We start from the raw sequence: 23,127 nt of genomic DNA, 5'->3' as shown, positions 1-23,127 counted from the left end.
TCTAAGAGAATTGAATTCAAGACTGCTACACTTGTATATATTTATATCAAGCCCTCCATAATGAAGTACCAGCGTATCTTTCTGCAGCTCCTCCACATCCGCCAGTCAACGTATAACGTGCAGGTCCACCACACGTATACTGTGCTTACCACCCCAAGAACCCGAACAACAGCCGGACGTCGTGCCTTCAGTATTGCAGCACCACAATCCTGAATCAGTCCCCCCCCCCCCCTCCCCTCCCCAATATCCAATCAGCAGTTAACGCAGATCAATTTAAAAACTGTTCAAACTTGTTTGTTCCAAAAGTAAGACCACCTTATAGCTCTTATCCACTGCTAATGATCTGACAATTATTGTTTATTTGATTTGATTTGTCCTTTCTCTGTTTTGTTTTGTTTTGTAAATATTGTTGATTTCTTGCATTGTGATAAAATTGTTTAAGCGCTTTGAGTCTGTAAAGAAAAAGGCGCTATATAAATATTGGTTATTAAAACTTACACCCGTATTGAGATTTAAAACCATATTTGGGGAGTATAAGCATAATTGATCATGAGCGGGAGATTACCTATCATGCATGTCAACCCTGAAGAAGACGTAGGCCTATTTATGTGTCAAAAAATTTGGTATAAATAAATATTACTGTTTGGCGTGAAAAATGCATTGCTTCTTCACTTTGTCATCTAATATTTACACTAAAAAAGTAAATGCTTTTTAACTCTATATTTCTCATGAATATTTGTCTAAATATTCACGAGAAATATACCATATTAAAGGTCATTTCATTAGCTATCAACCTGGTATAGGTCAATAAAAAAGGAAACTTTGAAAATGAGTGAACGCCTTTGTTCTATTTTCCTCTTCCAAGACACAAAAGTAAAAATTGAAAAAATAAACAAGTTGTCATTCATGCGGAAGTGTTCTTCCATATAAAAATAAGAACAAAGGGCTATTTCAACACAATAAGTAACATGAATTAAGTTACAAAAAATAAGCCCATGATCTTTACAATATATTTGAAGCCAAAAGATAAATAAAGGCTAAAATCATGGAGGAAAATGACAAATATTCTTTTCAATCCGAATTCAGATGAAACAAGAGAAGAGGCAATATTAACCCCCCCCCCAAAAAAAAAAAAAAAAAGCCGGTACAAATTAGATTCTTTTTTTTCAAGTTAGGAAAATTGTAAATACTATTTGGCTCTTGAAATTGTCTCGTGAAATCTTAACTTGCTAAATAAATAATGAACTAAAAAAAAAAAAAAAATCTGTTGCAATTGATTGACAAATTGCCCTACGTCGAAGTCGATGTAGGGCACTGAATTTGTCAATCAGTTGCAATGAAAACATCTCGACGGAAGAATCTCATGAATTTGAATAAAAAATCTGTTAATTTCATCATCTCTGTGCTAGTTTACTCCCTATGTCATCCCTTGAAGATTGAGTTGACAGAAATTCTTATTTTCCCCCTTTTAGTTTCTAACTTTATTTTTGTAAGAGGTTCTAAGTAATAAAGAAAACGGAAATTAATTTTTGCTTTATCAGTCATGTCTCTCATTGTGTTAAACTGCATGGTCTTTTTGTTATCATTGTTATCTTGAAGGACATTTACAAATGAAAGACAACATAGCAATTTTTTGAAATTCATACGTTTGTGCCTTAGAGGACAAAAAGGAATGTGTTCACTCATTTGTAAAGTTTTTTCATTGTATTAACCTACTAGGTTGATAGCCAATACCTTTTGATATGGTACATACAGTCTGACCTCTCCTATCCGGCTTCCCTCTATCCGGATCTCTCCATTATCCGGACGCGATCTCGACTTGATTTTTTTTTTTAATCGAATAATTACAGGGGGAAGCGGGATTCTAAAGTCGGACAGAATTCCTACACAAACTAATATGAATTACATATTATTCTCAACTTAATTAGCATACATTCCAATCAAATTGTCATCTAAATAACTTGCAATCAGACATTCACTACCCCTCGTGATTTCAGCAAGAAACGTGGACAAAAAAAAAAATCATTAAAACCAGTCGATCACAGTACAGGCGATCGTTCTTTGAGCAAAAGATCAGAAAAATTCTGAATGCAGACCAGCTGACGAGGACGTGACAGTCATGTTCACGCAAAATTGACATGCAGCTACCATTGCGTGCATTAAAAATTGAGTCTCCAATATATGGCCGAATCCCTTATCCGGATGAGCGCCGGTCCAAAGTTTGTCCGACATGTCCAGATAGGAGAGGTCGGGCTGTAGATTTTCATCAAAATCTTCAATGAAAAAAAATATGAACTCGAAAAAGTGTTTTACTTTACATTTTTTGCCGAGCGTTTAAATACACGTAGGCCTATATATAAATATGTAATACAGAGGACTAAATATGCACCAATTCCGCATGACTAATGTGCTCAAGGGGCAGTGAGAAAACGTGAATTATGAAACACAAAAATCATTACACACATGAAAGCAAATGGAAAACTAATGAATGGTAAGAAGTTACATAATGTGCAATCCTACTAGAAAAGCAGCTATAAACAAATGAGTCTTGAGGGCAACTGATTCACTCCTACCCCCATGATTCCTTTTTTTTTTTTGGGGGGGGGGGGGGGACAACAAGCAATCTACCATCAGATGATCTTAATTATATGTACTGATATTGCAAATTTGCCCTTTCTCCCCCTCCTCCTCCCCCCCCCCCCCCTCCCCCTACCGACAAATAAAAGTCAAAACAACAACCAATCAAAACGAAGGTTTTGATGTAACTTAATACTCGTATCAGGATTTCAAGCAATATTTGCGGAGCATCATGCAATCATGAGCTTGAGGTAAATCCACGCCTATCAGCGACATGGCGCCACTTGTCCCCGCAAGCTATCCTTGCTCGACTTGGTATTAAAGGTGGCGGCAGAACGATACGTGGGCTTGCCTGGTGCGTAAGATTTTTTTTTTCTATCAAGCGGTGCACGGCCCAGTCAGTGGTTGCGTGTTATGTCGCTTTTGTGTTTTTCCCTACCTCGCTAATCGCAGCTATATCATTTGCTCCTCGTATGTAGTGCGAGAATTATAATGAATGCATTGTAGCTGCATAAATGCGGTGTGTGTGTAAGGTTGATCAACACAGACTGGTATGAGTGCTTGAGTCGGTAAATGTTTAACTCCAAGTTTTATCCATGTCCTTCGTATTCCAAGCGTGTCCGTGAAGTTGATGGTCTGACTCAACGGCAATCACCGGGGTTGCGAGGAAAAGCAAGTGATTGTTAAATCGATTCAGTACAGATGTCACTTATTCCCCGAGTCGGTGCGGCGGGGGCGTGAATTGTGCTGTTTGACTCTGGTCCGTATCAGACCGGTAGACGCGTCCAGAGGTGGTGTCATATACTTCAGTTTGATGCGGCGAGAAGAAATATCGTGCTTTACTTCATGATGACGAACACGACAAAAACCACTGGAAACTACAGTGATGATGGACTTTCCACCTATCAGGATGGGAATTCAGAGGACGTTGATGGACCAGATTCACCTACCGGCGGCGACAAAAAAACAGAAGTGCACACCGCCAAATCACTCTTCAAGGCAAACTTACTGTCGACTATCACTTATTGCAGTGTATTCGGAAGTTTTGGGATGTGTGTTGCCTTACTCGGCCCTACCCTAGAAGATTTAGGTTGCCAAACCGGGAGCACCTTGATCGAAATGAGTTGGGCATTTCTTGCCCAATCTCTTAGTATTCTCATAGGCTCTATGGCCGGGGGACTTCTGGTAGACAGGTGAGTTTTATTAATATCTTTAGAGGAAAATTTAGTACTCTAAAGAGTAGACCTATATGCCCAGATTTATGGAAGTAAGAGGGACTAGTGATGTTAGGAGATCTAACAGTTACTTTGATGATGGAGCAAACCAAATTTTCTCTTGTTTTAGAGTCCTTTGTGTGAGTGTAGCAATGAAACTTGTTAGGCAGTGGGCAGAATTGGAGAAGATATTTTTTGTTCATTTTTTATTTATTATGTATTGATATTGTAACTATATTTAATTCTATTTCTAGGAATATGTTCAGAGAAGAGCAACCTTGGTTGGTCCCAGAGTTAAATGGACTCTCAATGAAGACGGAGGCCTAAATTCTGAAATGATTCCTGATCTTTTACAGATCATAAGGTCAATCCATGGGTCACTAAGAACTGTTCACCCCTCCGATAAAGACACTGCAGTACAAAAATTGTGTGTGTGTGTGTGTGTGTGTATATATATATATAAATGTACCGGTATATGAAAATGGTCCATAGGGCGAATACCACGGTATATGTCCGAATATGAGGTCTCTTAAAGGGAATTCGCTCCAAATGGGAAATTTTTTATTCCCCTTATCAATGTTTTTCAATACTTTATTGATCTTGGGCCTAAGGACTACTCCACAGGAGGACACCGATGGCATAATGTGTATAGATTGAGGACTGTACCATCAACACAAATTAGGGGAGATTGTCAGCGATGCAAAAAAAAAAAAAAAATGGATACATGTATACACTGTATATGCATAGAAAATGGGTCATTATGGGAATCTGCTTTTTCTCAAAAAAAGTTGTATTTTCTTATTAACATTATACAGAATTCAGTGGTATGAGATGCATATTGTGCTCTTGTGAACTCAATGCTTCATTGAGCTCATATTAATGCATAATTTTCCAAAAGGCAATATTTGCATTTTTTTAAAAATATTAGGGCCTATAAATGCTTTTTATCAAAATTCCCCCAAATTTCAAAGGTAAATGATTAAAGGAAAGGCAAGAAATCAGTGTTTTTCTGGGCCATGATTTTCCGTCTTTCAATGGAACAGAAACATGTCCGAAGATGTGGATTTAGCGCCACAGATAGACTCCGCCCCAAACAACGAGGGAGTGCTTTTTTTGGTCAGTGCATGGCATCCTGGTTACTGATTGATCGTGCGTAGATCGCTGGCACTAATTTTGAATGAACATCGCGGAGGTTGCTATGGGTGGACTGCTATTGTCAAGAGGTGAAAACTTTCTTAACTCCCCTTGATCACGATTGCGTCGGAAAGAAAACTTTGAAGGTGGTTTTCTCGAAACGCTGATTTCCTAGACCACTCAACATACTCTCATAAAATCAATATCTCTGCAACTGAGTACTTATGAGTCTTGTTATTTATGAAATTAAGGCAGAAGAGCAAGGGAATAATGTCATGAGATGTCATTTTCAGAAAATCGACCTCCGACGACTTTCGGATCCTTTTGTTATGGCGGGTCACAATAATAAGCAATATCAGAAGTCATATTTTTTATGATGTTGCTAATGTCAGAGTGCATGAAGTTTGAGATAGCCTTGGGCAGATGCTAAATATATATATTATGTAATTATGAAATCACTGGTAAGCAGGGTACCATCCAGCCATACTGAAGAGGAAACCAAATCAGGGACTGCCTACCACTGATGTCTGTATAAATCAGAAAAGAAACAAATGCAGATACTATGCCTCATTCACATATATGTGACATTGTATTCAGCGAGTAAAGACAAATCTGCAGCACATTGTTATACATCACGATGGGGTTAGTGGATATACCTATGGGTGTATTCCTCATATGATTAATGTGTAATGAATTTACCTAAAAACAAAACATAATTCAAACATATGTGATGAGACATTCTGTTACATGGGTAACACAATTGTATATAGGTTGCATATTGTGTCTCCTCCTTCAGGATAGAAAAAGTTAATTCTCTCAAGCAGATTTGATTAAAATCACATTTTGGTGTCTGTGAGCTTGCATTTTACATCTAGCAGCGTCATGCATGGTTGTGTTGAAGAGCTGCTGTGAGTCCCCAATAGTATGCCATGTTTGAAAACTCATGTTCAACTCATCAATTTCTTGTTACCTGTCTAATTTCACTTGATTTTTGTTGTTTTTATATATTGCCTTTATTGATTTACTTCATCGTTCACATTGGAAATTCTTGGTGCATTTGATATAGCAAACACCAATATATCTTATATTCATGTACATGTACATTCATGTACACACAAAGATAGGATACAAACTGGAACAAACACAATACAAACACCATCACAACGTAATACATTACATGTACCAACATTAACAACTAGAACAATCACTATTAACATGTGCACTTTTTGTACAGTTATCCTCCATTACAGTAATTATTAATGTAATTTCTGAGATGGGAAAAATATATTAATCGTTTGGGTCATTAATTTTAATTATGTAGTACTTGGTGAAGCGCATTTGAACATGTTCGTTTAATGGAAAATGTGCTATATAAATGTATTATTATTATCATTATTATTATTATTATTATTGAATCCATATCATACCAACAACCAACATTAAGAACTGATATAATCTGTCTTCATGATACCAAAATGTCCCCTTTTATTTTAATATTTTTTACTGAGAGATGTTGAAATTCTTCAATATTCTACACATACATGTACAGGGCGTGTGCAGATAGCAATGCCCTTTAGAAATGTCAAAGCACATACAAATTATCTCATGAATATTTATAGCACTGTTGGACCGATGGTGAAAATTCACCATAATGTGTTTATCTCTTGTCATAAAATGGTGATATGGATCCCAATCAAATGATTGGCTGAGAGCAATCAGGTTACCAGTCTTTCGTTTTGCCTAACATGGCCAGCAGGCAAAGTTTTTACTGGTGGCTGATACTAATGAATGGTACTAGAACAACAGCTTAGAGATATCATTGCTCAAATATATGACATTGTACATGTAGATGGCTTACTGTAATTATGCTCACTGACATCACAAGTGGGCAAACAATTTCTTAGTTTGTGTTCAGTGTGTTTGGAACATTTCTTCGGACATCTTGGCTTTTGAGCAAGTTCTACAAATGTAGCTGACTGGTATTCTCCAATAAAGATTGATAAGTGAAAAATAGTTCATAGGCCCATTTTACATAACAAGTAACAAGTACGTTAGTGGAGATGCCGTTCACTCTCGGGTATTCACAGTGCCATGCAACATGCACTCAGCTGCGCCTTGTGCATGTTACACCATTGTAAATATCAGCAAGTGCACTGTATCTTCACTAACCCATCGCCTGTGCTTTATTTTTGTTCTTAGAAATGAAAATAGAATGTAGAGTTCTCATTATTTTTTTCTCTATGACAAAGCAACATTGAGTAACCGTTTATGCGAACTTTTCATTAAAAGAATGCAAGAGTTTAGCTTTATACTACTAACATTCAGCTTATTTTCAATCATCAAGGATTCATGTGCTATCTTAAATTTATCTGAGAAATTTAGGCATTAGTATATTTTTATTCATGAAATAGTAGAAACAGGGCAAAGGAGGAAAAAATTGTGCCATTGCACATGGAGGTCCCATTTAACACGATATAAGATGTGTCTATGCACAATCAATACCTGACACACAACCATAGTGTTATTCCAGTCCGATGGAGACATGGTGTAGAATGACAAGGTGAATAATTATGCCAGGCCAAACTGCTGTGTTAAAAATCAATAACTGTTTCACTAGGGATCCATGTATCTTGTGTGTTGCATGTTGAAGTACATGTAGGTAGTCACTGTTGCTTTTGTATGGGCTGTAACTTTTTTCAAAGTACTATAATTCATACATCATATTCAATAAAAGTGTTGATAATTGAATCAGATCAGGTACAGATTAGATATCAAGTTGACTTAATTACTGTTTGTACAAAGATTCCAGGTCGAAGTACTTCTTAGTTTAGCGATGATAACAAAGTAATATCCCTCAATTCTTGAGGGTTTTCACATATAACTAAGAAATCATCATTGAGATGTGTGCAGTTAAAAGGTGACATAAAATATATTTAAAGCATTTCAGTACATGTCCATTTTCAAAGGAAAGACTTTGATATGACATGTTGCTTATTGAAGAAATAGATTTTTGCAGGATATCTACAGCACGATATTTTCTGCTGAGCACAAAAATGTTTAGGAGAACGTTCTGTGTAATTATTGTGTTCAAGAGTGAAGAGTTTATAAGGTTAAAGGACAAGTTCACCTTAGATCAGTGTGGATTGAGTGACTGCAGCAATATTAGTAAAACATATTAGTGAAAGTTTGAGAAAAATTGGACAATCTTTTAAAAAGTTATACATTTTTTAAGTTTCATTGCTGCCTTTGCTGGATGTGAAGACTACATAGTACTAAAGTTTGTGATGTTACTTTCATAGAATGAAAATATGAAAGAATACAGAAAATATAAAGAATATTCAACATATTTTTACTTTCCTTACTTGCTCAAGCATAGTAAAAGAGCACTTGCCTCTTTTTGAAGGCAGGGGGGAATAATATTACCCTCAACATTTGTGCACCAGTAACAAGTCTAAGGAATGAATACTTTCCATAAAAAAGTATTTTTTTTTAATATTGTTCTACGCATGTGACATTAGAAAATGTAGTAGTCTTCTCATCCAGTGATGGCAGCACAGGAAATTCAAAAGTTCATAACTTTTTAATGAATTATCTGATGTTCCTCAAACTTTCACTGATGTGTTCTATCAATGTTGCTGAATTCACTAAATCCACACATACAGTGTATATCAAGGTGAACTCATCCTTTAAACAACTGGACTATCATTGTCTTTCTACATCATCCTCTTAGTGAGTATCAAATGCACAAACAGCACTTGACTGCTCTAGAGCAACACAGATTCCTTCTAGAAATAAGCACAGCATCCAAACTAGGAAATGTCACTTCTTAGTTTGGAATGGAGGGTTTGTTCCTGTGGCACTGAAGCTACTGTACTTGTGTTCGAGCTGTGCTACGATATAAGCATTCAAGTTCAATCAAACCCTTCTGAAATGTGTTGTCTTCATTATTATGCCATTTGTAAAAAGATGTACATCTGAATGATTTAATCTGAATGATATATCCATAGACAGTAGCTCCATACAATTGTATCCAATCATTCATAAGTTCTCAAATTGCCAGTTTGTCTTTGGTACCGGTATACATTTATGGGGGCACTGTGTCATTGTGGAGAAGACTCATTCCCGATCAGAGGACCCAAATTTGATTCCTGCCCAGTGCTTATGTCTCTGGACCAAATGTTTTTACCCACCATATTCCTCTCAACTCAGGTGTATAAGTGGGTACCTGGCAGGCACCGCTAGGGTTATGATAATGGCAGGGCCCTCTGGGAGAGCAGTGGCAACTTAAACTGAAGAGGCTACTCTTATTATTGTCATCATCATTATCATTATTATCTAATTTAGGCTACCTTTTGAGATCCATATTATTAAAATGGTACTCATGGGAGATGGAGAGGGATGAGAACAACAACAATAAGAATATGAATGACTTTAAGAGACTATTTGTGTTAACATACAATGAATTGTACATGTGACTTGGAGGATCCACCAGCTGAAGTGGAGCTGATCTAATATAGTGGTAATGTGAGAGAAAGCATTCATGATTTTCAAAAGCTTAGACCAGATTCCCCAAAACATTGAATCTGTGTTAAATAATAAACATGTCTGTTATCAAGAAAAGGTGATCCATGCATTTGTTGAAATCATGGACCCACTAACGAATGGACTTTCAATGAATCTAACCACTTCGATGTACAAGATCCGCTGCCACTTGATTAAGCACATCTTAATGAGTAGGCCTACATATAGATGTCTCAAAAATGATGATTACATAAAAATATATCTAACTAACAAAACAACTTGTTTCCCTAGTAATTCCATTCTTATTTGGCTGATGTGCCTTCTCAGATGGAAACATCTTTGAATGATAAGAAGCAGCAAACTTTAGGACTTGACTAATTTCATGTTCTATGGGATTGGAAATTACTGGTTTGCTTGCTTCACTCACAAATATGACTTTCCGTAATAGTAAGACAGGCATATCCTCTTCCCTTACTATCTGTTTTTACTCGGGATAATGTGGAAAATGAGATTACGAATCATAATCAATTAGCTAAAAAGTTGGCTTTCTATTTAAGATTACCTCTATTTTGCTAATGAAAATGTGTGAGCAGTGATTATAAACTACATCGTATTTACCACAACTGCACATATGCATTTTCCTTGATTTAGGACAGTTATTACCATCTGCAGTTAGTTTAATATATTTTTCAGAGCTGCATTGTGTTTTGCCATGGCTTGCTGTCTGCAGAGATCAGAAGATTAAAGCAGGGAAGAATGTTTTTGTGACACATTTGACAAAGACAGAGGCATGCATTGATTAATGAAATGGTGAATGTCCATGTGTAGTAAGTGTATAGTTGAAATAAAACAAAATTTTGTTTGTAACTAAGCTAGATTGCTTCACATCACTGTAAGCATTAACATCTATAATATAGTATAGATCTTTGGAGTTTTAAAACAATATTATACCTGTCAAACTGCTCCCATGAAATACAGACATTCTTATTTTATTTTATTTTATTTTGAGGAAAGTAGTTTCTTTCTTATTATATTATTACCTGCTGATAGTGATGTAATGGAAATGGGTTAAATTTCATATTTTTGCATTATTTTCTCCCAGTTTATTCCAGTTTGCTGAATTTTAGGGTTGACAGGTGTGCAGTCATATGTAATTCTACATGTTTTTATTTGTTATCATGGTTGTGATATATGTGCACAAGCTTGGCTGAGATGAGCTAATTTGTTGTCATGGCAATATATCACTCTACAGATAATGATAATTACTATGGACTAAATGTTCATTGAGACTGTTTAAAGTGATTAAGATGCCTTGGGATGTGTGCCATTTCTACATGGGTCTGCTTTGACTCAACATATTGAAAACTTTCAGTCATATGCGAAACCGCGCTTCCGCGCGAACGCTACAACACGTAAAACGGGTCAGAAATCGACGCATCTTTCCACAAAATCTAAATTACTAAAGTGGCAAACTTGGGGTGCCCGGATTCTGAAAGTGTACACTTCAGGGATTATCTATGTGTATATATCATTATTGTAACATTTGTAGACTCAGTAACGCACTTTTGATCAGAAAAGTACCTTATGAGTAAATTTGTCTAGATGGCGAACAGTCCAAATTTGGTGAATTTGAGCATATTTTGCCGTCTTGCAATTCTTCCAGACTGGATATCTCGGGAATGGAAGGTCGCCCGAACTTGGGGTGGACGGTTTTAGAAAGTAGAGATTCTGCCCATTTTTGTGATATCAAGAATCTTGTTCATTGGTAGAGCAGTCCCGACACACTTTTGCAGTAAAGTTAGACTACCCAGTCACAATTGCTGTCATAGGGAACATGTACAATCTTATAACTATCACGTGACGAGACTACCGTGACGTGATGAGACTACCAACAAAAATTTGAGTTGTTGACCTTCACTGTCTACCATCGGCAACAGTGCGAATTCCTGTAATTTCAAGCTTTTGTTTCTCTCCAGATATCGTTTTCAATCTATTATCCAGATATTTTTGTATGTGAGACATTATTTAGATACGTAGCAGCCTTATGAACAGGTAACTGTTATGTTTGGGAGCAGAAACAACCAAATGATATTCCACATTCCGTCTCATTTTTCGATGATGGCTCTAGTCAGACTGGTGCATATCCTTCGCAGGTAGTAATAATGTACATAAATGATTGCAGCGGTCGCTTGCCACCTGCTGTCTGCAACCGGGCGCTTGCATACATGTATTATACACAGGAAATCAACTGAAATAATGCTGTCAAGGAATGATAAGGTCCTAGACTACATCTCAACTGTATATTTAATCCGATTTCTGTCACCTGCACACAACACACTAAGCGGGAAATTATGTGAACATGATATCCCTCCACGCACGGCGCTGCCACCCCATTGTGACGTGTCGACTAGCCAAGTGCCACACACGCATTCACCTTAGCGGGCGTCCGCTCCGGTCCGTACCTCGGATTTTCTGCATGAATTAGGCAAAAGTTTTCAATAAAACTTAACAAATAAAAATTCAAATACCTAACTTAAGATACCTAGGGTAGCAGTCAAACAAGTTCATTTTTTTTTTTTTCAATACGGGATTTTGCCCTAAATGTTGAAATGTAGGGAAATGTTGATTGAGGCAGCATCTTATTGATTCATGATATTACTAGGTTAAGTGTCATATTAATGTGTTGTAGAAGTGCAGATGTCCATACACAAATGAACTGGAAGGAAAGTTGTCAGAAACAACAGCTAAGACCCCGTTTACAGTGCGGGGCTGGGCCGAGCCACGGCCGAGTTGTGGCCGAGCCCCGCAATTTTGTCCGTTTACACTGCTGGGCTTGGCCGTGCTCGGCCGCGCTTTTGATTAAAACCTTTCAATATTTTGTCGTAGTGGCGCTCTGCTTGTAAACAAACGCAATTTGATATAGTCTGGTTTTCAGACCCATTGCCAACTGGATTCCGTGACGACAAAGTCGCCGTTCGGGCAAAGGCCTTTGCCAAAGAAAAAATCCTTTGCTGGACAAAACCACCTTAAACTAGTTTTCGACGTTGAGGGGGTTGATATCCTGAATAGCGAAATAGTACGGGCAGAGGGTCTGGAAGGCAGACTAAACTTGGCCGCGCATTTGGCCCAGTTTGCATTTACACTGAGAAAATGCTGGGCTCGGCTGCGGCTCGGCCGCGGCCGAGACCACCTCCAGAGCGTGGCCAAATGCGCGGCCGATTTGGGCCCCGCATTTGGCCTTTTGCGCGTTTACACTGAAGTGAAGATGGGCTCGGCCACGGCCGAGCAGCGGCCCAGCCCCACACTGTAAACGGGGTTTTTGTTTTGAGGATTAAATTATTTCAGTTGACAACTGCCAGAGAAAAGACATTGCTGCTTTTTCCATTTTGACTACAAGTATGCTCACATGCAAATGCTCACACAGTTCAATATTCTTTTATGTTTTGAAAGGGAAGTGTAATGTAGTGCAGTAAATGAGTATTTCATATTTGAATTTTAAACATGGAACATTCTGCCCAGCTGGAAAAAAATAGGCTACCTTCCCAAGAATGCAAGTTTTGTGACTGCTATGGAATGTTTTATAGGACTGAAAGTATTTGAACCTTGTTGTGTTTGTTTAGCAACTTCTATCCATGAAGGTACAGTTTGCAAGTACTTTAATGCCTGTCAATTGGAGAGCCAACATGATGTCTTGTGGCTGTAGGTGCACCAACACTTCCTATGATGAATCTTGTGAATACATGCACACACCTTTCTACAAAGTTGTATTTTCCTACCAGAGCATTTGCAAGGGTGATCATGTCAAAGTGATATTGACAAGAGTGAATTGGGATGGCCCCAGTGATACAAGTATCACCAGCAGTGCATACCTCATGGATGCTGCATTCAATATAGGGCAGTCATCACTAATGTTCAACATGTTGAGACTGAGGTGGCTGAAGTCTGATGCAGTCCAACCTGAAATCTAGATTTGATATTTTCTTCCACTTTCAGCATAACCCTAGCATAAGGCAGAGGGTTTTTTTCCAAAAAGGTTAAGATGCATGATATAACTTACAATCATTTATGAGGAATCAGAATGTTCAGTCTGCAGCTGCAAATGTATGCTGCAAACTTTAACATGTCTGACAGTGGAACTGAGACACAAGAGATAAAGTGACCATTATAGGTGTAGACACATCTATTGTGCCTTGTAACAAACATTTTCATGGAAACAATCTTATCAGTAATTACATACTGCACTGAAATTGATAACATATTGTAGGAAATCCTGCACATAAACATAGCAGCTAGGGCAAACTGACAGAACCAAAATAATTATTATTTGAAATAAAGATATTCCACTTTGTATGGACATTCACATGGACAGTTAGTAGAATACAACTGACAAATGAGACAACACTTAATCTAAGAGTGTGAGTTCAAAAAGCTGGCAAAGAATACCCATAACTGAACTTTCGGACCACTTTTGATATTGACAAGAGTGAGTTGGGATGGCCCTAGTGATACAAGTGTCACCAGCAGTACGTACGTGTACCACATGCAGATAGCTGGAAATGCAACATTTTCTCGAAATCATGTTGAATATTAGAATATGAAAGTGTCATACTTTTACATATACTGTATGTAGTACAAGGATGTAGAATCCATGTATCAGTGCAGTTCTAAAATTCTTTTTGAGGCCATGTTTACAGTAGTGTGCTTCAATGAGGTGAATAGTGTTCAGCCAAGTCTAGCATTCTATGCTACTGGCCTGGTATTGTGATGGTACTTTGCATTGTACCAGCAAATTGCATCTTTGTGCCTGGCTATACTGCCTGCACAGTTGAGAATGGCTCACATGTATGCCTTTCAGCATGGGCTGGATGACTAGAAAAAACACACCAACTTTTATGAATGTAAAAAAACAACAACAACTTGAAGGAATCTGAAAATAGATAATCTCAGCGACCATGAATGTTGGGGATTTCATTACCCCTAGCTTCAGAGTCACTTGTTCAGATTTCAGACTCAAGCAGTAAGGGGACACTATCATGATACACGTACCTGACTTGAGCTTACATTCTGTATTCTCTTGGCCAGTCTGAATGGCACAAAGGAGGAGGATTCCTCAGTCATTTTCAGTTTTGTCATGATTGAATTCATATGTGCATGTTCAAATTTTCAGCTGTGGGAATGTGTTTGATCCAGTGGTTCTTCAAAAAAAAAATTAATAGTGCATTTTCATAATTTCCCAGGTTCATCAGTGTGAACTCAAGATTGTATGAAGTACAGTGTAGTTGCAAGAGAATATTCAAGAGGTGTGAAGGTTGAGGTTGGAATTTTCTTCAATTTGTCTCCCTCTAACAAATGAATTTGTAAGATCGCAACTGCTGATCTGTAAATTAACAGATCAGCCGCCAAGGGAGCAGGTTATGTTTTCGTTACAGTTGGTTGGTTATAGTTAGTTAGTTAGCTAGTTAGTTTGTCCGTTAGTTAGTTAGTTTGTCCGTGTGCAAAATAACTCAAAAAAGTAGTCAACGAATTTGGATGAAACTTGCAGGAAAGGTTTAGAATGATACAACAGGCCTCGAAATAGGATTTTGGAGGGGCAAGGCCATTTAGAAAAGGGCACTTTTTCCAAGAGGCCAGGGCACTTGAGTCAGTCAGAGGGGCACCAAGGCCACATTGGAAAGGGCATGTTTGGTGTTTATGAAGAAAGAAAGAAGAAAAACAAACCGAGAAAAACAAACAAACACACACACACACACACACTCACAAAGTGCAACACACAACAAAAACCTCTTCCTACAGCTGTAACACATTCCCGATCTCCGCGTTTCTTTCAGGTGAAACGACATTTTTAAACAGGAATAAAACAACAGTAGGTATTGATTGAAACTCGACACCCTTTCAGGCCAGCCAGGCCAGGCTGCCATGAAACTTCAAAGCACATTCTGACAGCTGGCTGGCAAAACCACAAGGCAAAGGAATTTGCGTGCGTGTGTAGATTGCTATGATTAGTCTGTGACAGACAGTTCATGACCTCCAAGAATGCGCCAGTACACGCGGTTTCTTCTGTTGATTGGTCTCTCTCTCTCTCCACCCCTCCACATTCCCAGTCTGGCACACCTTGGCATCGTGGGATTTTTCTTTTTTCTTGGTGAACTTGGTGTTCACTCTTTACTACTCTATCTGAATATGCGCTGCCTAGCTAGTACATACTCGCGGCCGCTGCGCTGCGGAGGCAGTCGGGACGGTAAAAGCCGGTCGGGCGTACATGTACGTACGTACACGTCGTCTCGTATCTCGGAAAGATAAGAGTTTGAATCAGATATATCGGGACGCGAGTGAACTAAAGGTATGATATTTGAGATCAGGAAAGTTGTTCAAGCTTATTAAAGAGACTTTGAGAAAGGGCATATCATACGTCATAAATAATAACTTTCATTCTAAAAGGGCACCACGGCCCCAAGAAAAAGGGCACATTTTTTTTGGCCGTAACTTTGATCAAAAAACAAAAGGTATTGCGGCCAACGAGAGGGGCACCGACGGCCATGGCCGTCGGTGGCCGTCGGTTAATTCGAGGCCTGATACAAGTAACAGATGATTAAATTTTGGTAGTGATCTGAGAATTTTGGGGGAATTTGTGAAGGATTTTTGGTATTTTGTCAGGTAGGGTCAATGAACTCTGGAGTTCAGGCTGCGCGTATTTGAGGTTTGCATGCGTGCACTAAAGTGTGTGCTCTAGTTTCTGCTAGGGCGAGGCGCGCCGTGCAGCTGAGGGTTTATGACGTAACAAAGGCTTCTAAATTGGGAAATCGGGCGACTTTCAGCACACAATGCTATACGTATGGGTGGAAATCACTGATATCTCTATGGAAGAACAATATCAGTGGTGGAAATGAGCTGCATGCTTGGTGGAGGTCTGCGCTCTCAGAGTGCTTCTCTAGTTTATCTATCTATTTTGGTCATTTTTCAAGTTTGGGAGATCCTTTGATCGTGAGAAATAAATGTTTGCTGATATCAGCATGGAAGGATTTTTTTCAGTTGGTTTCTGAGATTCCAGCCAAGGACATGCATTGTCTAAGAAAATGGGTCATGTCCATAATTGGGCCAACTGGCATTCATTGTGTAGGTTGATGTGTCAGTTCATATAAAGTTTGAAAGTGCAGAGGTATGCTCTAACATTGTTCAAAGTGGTTCATCACCTCAGCCAAGGGAGGAGGTTATGTTTTCGTTACCGTTGGTTTGTTCGTTATAGTTAGTTCGTTTGTCCATGCGCAAAATAACTCAAAAAGTAGGGAACGGATTGGGATGAAACTTGCGGGAAAGATTGAGAATGACACAAGTAACAAACGATTAACTTTTGGTAGTGATCCGAGAATTTTGGGGGAATTTATGAAGGATTTTTGATATTTTGGCAGGTAGGGTCAATGAACTTGGGAGTTCAGGCTGCACATATTTGAGGTTTGCATGTGCGCACTAAAGTGCGTGCTTTAGTTTCTGCTAGGGCGCGGCGCGCCGTGCAGCTGAGGGTTTGTGACGTAACAAAGGCTTCTATGTTAGGAAATCGGGCGACTTTCAGCACACAATGCTAGATATGTACGTATCTATATGGGTGGAAATCACTGATATCTCTATGGAAGAACAAGATCAGTGGTGGAAATGAGCTGCATAGGTGTACTTGGCGGAGGTCTGCGCTCTCAGAGTGCTTCTCTAGTTCTTAATGCGTTGCTGTGGTGCAATAGAGTTGTGCATTGTAATTGTAGAAAATACTGTTCAAGGGCTTAATTGACAGTCGGCCTGTTTTTACTCTAGTCTTACATGTACATACTGTATGTGTGCATATATGCACAGGCTGAGGTTTTCCCACTGTATTATATGCAAGATTGTTCAGTCATAATTGTATGGCCAACTGTGTGCAGGTGGGAGATAGTAACAAAGTGAAGAGCTTACAAGTAGTCAAAATTTGCATGTCACATCTTAGGATATCTTTTAAAGATCCCTTTAATCGATTTGATTGAAAGAACAGACTTGAGGCTATTGATTTGCTCCCCAGAGTCGTACATTTAATGTTTGTACTCTATGCAGACAGTAGACAAACAAACACTGAGAAATAACCTTAAACACAGAAATGCAACTCAAAGTATGGTTACGTAACTACTCTTTCTCCATGCCTATGTCTCAGAAGCAAACATAAAAAAGAGGGGGGGGGGAGACCACTAGAGCACAAAAGGATTGTAATTATGTGATCATGCAATGATGAGCAAAGCTACTGATTGCACCCATCAAATGCTGAGAGAACACGTCAAGGATGTCATTACATATCCTCGCATCTCACTTTCCAGCTCACAGACACCTTCCGCATTATCAGTGGTAGTACAGTCGTACATGAGTCAGCCATTATGATTGCTTTCAATGATTCATTATTTCCAGGACATTTCTTGGGATAACCATGACACGTGGATATTTCAAAGTCGCTTCATTGCCTTCCTGACTTTTGTTCATATGAGAGATTATCCTTACACATCTTGTTAGAGAATAGAAGACACTGCAAATGGACACTTCGCTCTACATGTAAAAAGAATAAAAACAACAACAAGACACATTAAGCACAATCTCTTTTTAGCTTAGTAGGCCTGTAGATGCATTACAAGTTATCATATTTGCACATTCGGTAATCCTACAGTATGATGAAAGCGAAAAACATTTTTCTGTAGTGTTTGACTGCATTTTGTGTTTCATTTTGAAGGTTGGTCTGTTGTTTGAGAGCTGTCATGAAATACAGCACACGTATAGGCTGAGTTTATCTAACCATGCTCTTACATTTACTGAGAGTGCTGAATTTGAATGCTGAATTACAAATGCGATAGCAATTACGATTCGAATCATCATTTGTTCACACAACCGATGAAGGCTTCACAGATCCTGCGGTTTTTAATTTTAGAGCGATGAGGGGAGGTTTGGCATCTTTCTAAGTTCCCATCAATCACTCCATCTTTCTGGGGGAGTGATTGGAAGGTCACCATAATCATTGCCCCCAAAACACGATTGGAGTTCAGTTATATACATTCACATGGTCGTCGTGTTGCTTAATTCTGGCACAACATGATTGGAAAACACCTCTTGACCGTCATTTAAAGATAATATAAAGTTTTGGTACCTCAAAAGTTTCCCTGAGTTTCCTTGTCTTAGTTTGTGTTTCAGGTTAAAGTACCTTTCATATAACTAACACTGTGAGACTTACTCGCCCCAAAGTGCTCTTATGTCTTAGTAATCATGCAATAATGGTTTCGTACCAGAGCAGAGCAGGCTCTGAAAAATTCGAACGAGCCGTTAGTTTGACTCGACACGGTACCGCGACAATCAATATACACGTATTGTACGAAACCATTATTGCATGATTACTAGTATTTATAGTACTAGTAAATTAAGACATGAGAGCACTTTGGGGCGAGTAAGTCTCACAGTGTTATAGTTATATGAAAGGTACTTTAACCTGAAACACAAACTAAGATAAGGAAACTCAGGGAAATTTTTGAGGTACCAAAACTTTATATTATCTTTAAAACACAACTGGAATTCCGTTCCAAATCACCCTCTGTGATTCCAGTTTGCATTCACATGGCAAGATCAAGTGTTTCAATTTGAAACATGACTGTAGTGATGCTTCATTACAATCATGTTTCAAATTTTAAGCATTCTTGGTAGGTGTGAAAGGTTGGAAACTCAAGAAAGAGTATCATGATTCAAAACATGTTTTGAATGGTGATTATGAATGTGGTTTGAAAGGTGATTCTCGGGGTGCCACGTTTATCTAACCATATTTTTATCACAATTCAAGCGTTGTCACTGCACAGCTGCTTTGCACCATTTGACTCGGGAAGTACTGTAGAGGTGAACTGCATGCATACCACCAAACATGCATGCCTTCATCATTCAGGCACAAACAATTGGTAGAAAACACAAATGGCATGCTCGCTTTTCTCCACAACCAAAGAAAACAGCTAGAAGTTGACCTTGGCAACTCAACGATATAAAGGCGTTTTAAAGCAGAATTGCATTTATCTGCTCGCAGAAAGGTATTTGCAGTCTCAAATGCTTTTCAAATTGCCCTTTTGGGGTGTTTCAAATCAGTATTTCTAAATGCATTTGAAAATACGGTTGCATATATCTATCACCTGAAACTGCCTCAAATGCATTTAGGATCATGATTCTGCCTCGGAAAATTTATTTTTAAATGCACCCATAGATGGTCACAATTCCTTACTACCATGTCTTGCTAATGCCCCAGTCACATATAAACACGGATGCTCAAGGATTTACACGTTGATCCGGGGAGATCCGGGGACGTCCGGGGAGATCTGGGATTTTGGTATGACTGTACACACGGTATCAACACGGCAGCTACACGGATAAAGCCGGAAGAGCGTGGCGTCTACACGGATAAACACGGCATCTACACGGATCAACACGCAGCTGCATGGATCAACACGGCAGCTACACGGCAGCCATACGGACCACCCCGGATTGCTCTGCCAACACGGCAATCCCCGGATGATGCTGGATATTTTTGACCTCCAAAAGTTGCCGTGTTGGCCTCCCGGCGTCAACACGGATCTCTCCCTGGATCAGATCCGGGGTGGTCCGGGGTGATCCAGGACGTCTATGTGACTGGGGCATTACATCAGCAGTCCAGAGTCACACTAAATTTATGAAGATATTATGCATGTATGTACTTTCTCTTGAAAGTATTAATTCACTTGCATCAGGTCATCTGTATAGAACCTCTCCAAACTCTCTGTCTATCTAATATATCACATGTTGCATAAATTGTTATCATCAATACTGGCTTGTCCCTCCGTAATCAGGGAAAATCTAATTTTTCATCCAAAACTGAAAGATGGGGCCACAGAAAACCCATTGTCATTTTCATGTTACTATATCAATGAATTCTACTGCAGGAGAAACTTTTAGAGAAGACTCTTGAACTTATCACAAAAAGACAGTGTAAGCAGAAGATAGATGAAAATATGAGTACACGAGACCAGAAACAAGAATATGTGGACATGTCCTGTATCAATATTGTGTATCTGAGTGCCGTTAAGGGCAATTGAGTCTCTGGCATTATTTCTACCCTTGCCAAACAAAGTTTGAAGGGGGTATATCTCCAGTGTTAGAATCAGCAGGTGGTCGCTTACTCAAAAGAAATTAGGCACATGTGATGTAAAGTTGTGCAAGACAAATAACTGAGAGTACCAGAGAGTGCACTGCCATGATAATAGTGCATTGTGGCCCCAAATCTGTATTGTGGTGCAAAAATTATTCCACCTTGATTTCAAAAAAAAAAAAATGATTAAAATGAAATCTTATGATGCAACTCACCACACTAATTAAACTCCAGTCATGTTTCAGTCTTTGATGTGTAGACACATGCAGTTCAGAGATTTATACACTGCTTCTCTTCTAGCCCAGTGAGGTTTGACCATTTGTAAATAGTGGTGGATAAAATTATTTACTGACAATCCACAAACTGAATTGTTGTGAATGTGTGAATAGACCTACTACAACTGGCGATTGAAAATATTAAAAGAAAAAATCTCATTCTAATTGAACAGGGAAATTAAGGCAGTTGATCTTTTTGAATTTGTTTGCCACAGAAAGACAGTGACTGAAATTTGCTTTATGGTAATGATTAAAACTTTCCTGTCATATGGAAGATAGCTACTTGTGCATGAATATGTAGACAATAATATCTTTGATGTATCCAGATTGAACTCATCAGTGAACTGTCAAGAAATTCTACATGAAAGATTCATAAGCATAATACATAAGCAAGCAAATAAAGGATATTATGGAAAGGATGTGATTCCTCAATGGGAACTTTGAGATTTCATTGAGATTGTACTAGGATACTTAACCCGTTGAGGACAGGCTGATTTTGCTACAACACACATTTCCCATAGACACTTGCCCGAGTATACTTGGGACTCGTCCTCAACAGGTTGATTTTAAAAGAGACTTTGAAATGATCACCTTTCAGTGATTACCTTTCAGTGAACTAATTTTTTTGTCAGCGTGCATGTGTGTGAGTTTTACTGCTGTTATTCAGAGTGATATAAATTTTCCCCTAAATGAGCTGCTGTTCTTAAGACTCTACCTCTAGGGCAGCATGTTGATTGCCTTGATGATTGCAGCATACTGCCCTGTAGAATGATGTGTGTAAGTACAGTACCAATATGTAAACAGATGTGACAGCTTCAAGTGCGTACAGATTAATCATCAATCATTTCAGTAATAATTAACAAACTTTAATACCATTAAAATTGTAGCTATTGGCTTTCAAACTTTAAACAGTGTTTGAAACATGTCACCTTATTTTGTTGCAGTGCTTGGAACATGAAATTGCAGTAAATGAAGACTTGGTTCTATAAACATCTAAAAGCTTAACCAGAGTATATAAGACCAAAATAAATGAAAGCTTTATTGAAGTCTGACTTAGTGCAAGTTCTAAGAAACAGTGGTTAAGATTAAGATGAAATGAAATTAGGATATTGTACCGTCAGTATCAAGTTATGCTTTTAATAAATTGGTAGTATTTAGAATAATGATAGCTTGTAAAATATGAGATATGTACTAGCTGCAAAGTCATTAAAAACATTATGTTTTTGTGTTTGGTTTTTTTTAGAGATCAGTGAAAAAAATTGTCAATCAATGACATCACTGCCTCACTTTAATTTCAGATGTTTGACTCTTTCTGGAAAACACAAGTCTTCAACATACCATGTCTGGATGTTTTTCTGTGATAAAATTGTAAACTTCCACTAATTTGTGTTACTTGGCTCTGTTCATTGATATCAATGTTAACAAGGATTGAACTTTTGTAGAAAGTTTGTGGCCATCAGTATTTTCTTTCTGTTTTGATGTATACACATAGAGCACATAAAGTTACTGCTACAATGCATGCTATTGTGAAATATGCATATCATATTGAATTGAATTGAATTGAACTGAATAACTGAAACTGCACTGGTCTTGCACTCGAGACACAGTGAACATTTCCAGCACGTTTATTTTCATATTTCACTTGACATCAAATACATCCAATAAAAGAATACAAACCAAGCAAGATACAGAATATGTTATAAGTCGGGTCATGAACAGAAAGTGTGTCAGCATACATAATGTAACACACAACTCTCTATAACTTGTGAAATATGATGGAACCGCAAAAGCAAAGCTTGTACACGCAGGTTCCACGAAAAAATACCGGTGTAAATTTGCTATGCAATCAATGGAGATAGGACACAAAGTGATAATGACGAAATGATATGAAAGCTAAAATATCAAGGTACAAAGGGAAAAAAATAAAAGAGAAGAAAAAGAAAAAGTGAAAAAAAAAGAACCCAAAGAATAAGAACTTAGTGAAAATATGGCATATAGATACACAAGTATATACGTGCACATTTATCTATAATCAACTCTATAATGAGTTCAAAATGTTAATACAGGTACGGATGCAGTGATTATATAATGGGAGCATAAACCAGAAATATACATTAAACGAGGATACTGCGCATATAACATATTAAAAAAAATCTAATCAGACTGGTTATATTCATTTATTAACATTAATTTCAATTTTTGCTTAAATGTGAACATACTAGAACAATTAATTAAATCGGCGGGAAGATCATTC

The 23,127-nt window shown here is 38.1% G+C and overlaps 1 protein-coding gene across 1 annotated transcript in view; it reads left to right on the top strand.

Annotated features, from left to right (window-relative positions):
- The first annotated feature begins 3,043 nt into the window (after positions 1-3,043).
- The window catches only part of LOC139730615 (major facilitator superfamily domain-containing protein 4A-like), an 87,714-nt gene continuing 67,630 nt past the window's right edge, over positions 3,044-23,127 (top strand). Inside the window, exon 1 of the mRNA XM_071641472.1 lies at positions 3,044-3,770. Within this exon, the coding sequence (XP_071497573.1) occupies positions 3,424-3,770 (347 nt within the window). The 5' untranslated portion in view covers positions 3,044-3,423. The remainder of the gene's footprint in view (positions 3,771-23,127) is intronic.

The sequence above is a fragment of the Diadema antillarum genome, unplaced genomic scaffold (assembly GCF_040938485.1).
Source record: "Diadema antillarum isolate AM-2024a unplaced genomic scaffold, OU_Dant_1.0 seq00000322_RagTag, whole genome shotgun sequence".
In the NCBI taxonomy this organism is placed as follows: Eukaryota; Metazoa; Echinodermata; class Echinoidea; order Diadematoida; family Diadematidae; genus Diadema; species Diadema antillarum.
Note: the sequence above shows the minus strand (reverse complement) of the source record. Positions and strands in the feature narration are given on the sequence as shown.